This window comes from Octopus bimaculoides, chromosome 26 (assembly GCF_001194135.2).
Source record: "Octopus bimaculoides isolate UCB-OBI-ISO-001 chromosome 26, ASM119413v2, whole genome shotgun sequence".
Taxonomy (NCBI): Eukaryota; Metazoa; Mollusca; class Cephalopoda; order Octopoda; family Octopodidae; genus Octopus; species Octopus bimaculoides.
Window position 1 is genome coordinate 10,417,575 of NC_069006.1, and position 2,379 is coordinate 10,419,953.

Genomic DNA, 2,379 nt, shown 5'->3' on the forward strand with positions numbered 1-2,379 from the left:
CTATCGACTTTTCTTTCTTCCTTATCGCATACCTTGTTGTCAGCTGGGCATGCTATAGCTATGATCCAGCATCGTTTGCTTTCTTTCTCAATTAAGACTATGTCTGGCTTCCTATTCTCTATCCCATGGTCGCACTGATTATTATTATTATTATTATTATTATTATTATTATTATTATTATAAGGTGGTGAGATTGCAGAATCATTAGCATGCCAGGCAAAATGCTTAGCAGCATTTCTTCTGTCTTTACATTCTGAGTTCAAATTCTGCTGAGGTCAACTTTGCCTTTTGTCCTTTTGGAGGTAATGAAATAAGTACCAGTCAGTCACTGGGGTTGATGTAACAAACTCGCTCCTTCCCACAAAATTTCAGGCCTTGTGCCTATTGTAGAAAGGATTACTATTATTACCTCTGCCTTCGCTAAGGTGGAGGTATTGTTTTCAGTTGTGTTTGTTTGTTTGTTTGTCCATGGACAAGATATCTCAAAAACTGCCGGATGGATTTGGATGAAACTTTCAGGGATACTTGGCCTTGTGACTAGCACAGACTTATTAGATTTTGGGATCAATCTGGTACAGCACAAGGATTCTGGATTATTTTTCCTGTTTTTTAATTAATTTTTGAGAGCAGTCAGATTCATTTTTAGTATTCTCATTTGCAAGAGCAGTCGAGTTTATTTCAGATATTCTCATTTTAAAAATCATCTCCGGCTAATCATTAAGAGGACATTGGAATTGCCTTAGCAGAGGTTTCCACTCTCTGAGTGCCCTTGTTATTATTCTTTTTAACTCAGATTTTGCTGGAATTCCTGGAGTCTTGCATGAGTAGCAGGCTTGCTACCTGCAGCCTATGGTACCATGCAATCCATTCTTTCCAGCTTTCTAATACTTTCCTGACCATGCCAAGGGGACAAACCTTTAGTAACAGTTCTACAGGGCACTCTATTCCAGTTTCCTTTATATTCCCCTTGATGCCTTCTGAGACTGTTCCGAAGGACCCAACAATAATTGGCACTATCTTCACCTTCTCCATTTTCCATAACCAGGCTATTTCATACTATTTTGTTGGCCAAAGGGGCACACGGCATCAGCTATATAGCACATGTGGCATACCTTGTTCACCACCATTATCATTATTATTAAATGTTCTTGTTTCATTTCTAAGAATCCAAGAGTTCCTAAATTCCTCCTTCTACATGGCACCTGCCCCTGTGGCGAAATTGTCGAAACCTTTGAATGTGGAACTGAAATTTGATGCACACAAAAACTTTGGAGAGAACAGACCAATGTTGATATTCTGGGACACAGGTAAGTCATGTGGCTTTTCTTGTTACTGTTATTTAGCCCCAGGTCAGTCCTGGTCCAGCAGACCTATGACCAAATGCGTTCCAGATATGACCATCGTATCTTTTACTTGGACATAGTGTATCTAGGACTACATTATCTAATGGGTCCTTCTTTAACTCCAGCTCCACCCTGATCCAGCAGACCTATGGTCAACGAAATTCCAAATGTGACCATCAGGTATCTTAGTCAGACATAGTGTATCTAGGACTACATTATTCAATGTATCTCTCCTTGTTATTGTTTAGCCCTAGGTCTCTCATGATTCAGTAGATTTATGATCAAGGGTGTTCCAACCATAACTATCCCGTCTTTTATTCAGACATAGTGTATCTAGGACTACATTGTCTAATGTGTCCTTCCTTCTTTAGCCCCAGGTCAGTCCTGATCCAGCAAGCATATGATCAATTGTGTTCCAGTAGCTGACCAAGGATCTTCTTTTATTCAGACAGTGTATCTAGGACTACATTGTCTAGTGTGTCCTGGTTTTGCCCCCAGTCACTCCTGATCTGGAAGACCTATGGTCAAAGATATTCCAGCCAGTTCCCTCTCATTTTTCATTCAGCCAACATCCTCACCAAACACGCAGGCCCTAAAAATAGAGACAATAACTTCAAAAGCCTTAACACCATTAGACCTGAGCTCAAGAATACAAGCATAACACCTAGATGCCATTTTGAATTTCTCTCAAAAACTTGCTAAGGTTCTTCGATCTTTTGTTAGTTTCAGTCTGGCCACATAAATATGTATATGTCTCGACCTCCAAACATTAGGCCTCACCGAGGCAATGACTTGTGACCGAGACCTTTGGAAATATGCTGTGCGTGAGAAGACCCGGCAAGCCAAGTGAGACCATAACCCGTGGCCTTTACCAGGGGTGTAGCCAGCCCACTTACACGTAACATTCCTTTCATTGGACACTACACTCCGCTTGCGAAGACCTGTTGAGGCAAATGAAATCGAACTAAATTTGTAGACTGGCACCCATGCCAACGTCTCTTCATTCAACACTAAACTCAGCTTGTGAAGACCTGTT

General features: G+C 40.9%; 1 protein-coding gene across 1 annotated transcript in view; it reads left to right on the forward strand.

The window, feature by feature from the left end:
- LOC106878080 (uncharacterized) overlaps window positions 1–2,379 on the forward strand; it is a 161,693-nt gene that overhangs the window by 143,131 nt on the left and 16,183 nt on the right. The window contains exon 34 of the mRNA XM_052976903.1: window positions 1,165–1,307. Coding sequence (XP_052832863.1) covers window positions 1,165–1,307 — 143 coding nt within the window. The remainder of the gene's footprint in view (window positions 1–1,164; window positions 1,308–2,379) is intronic.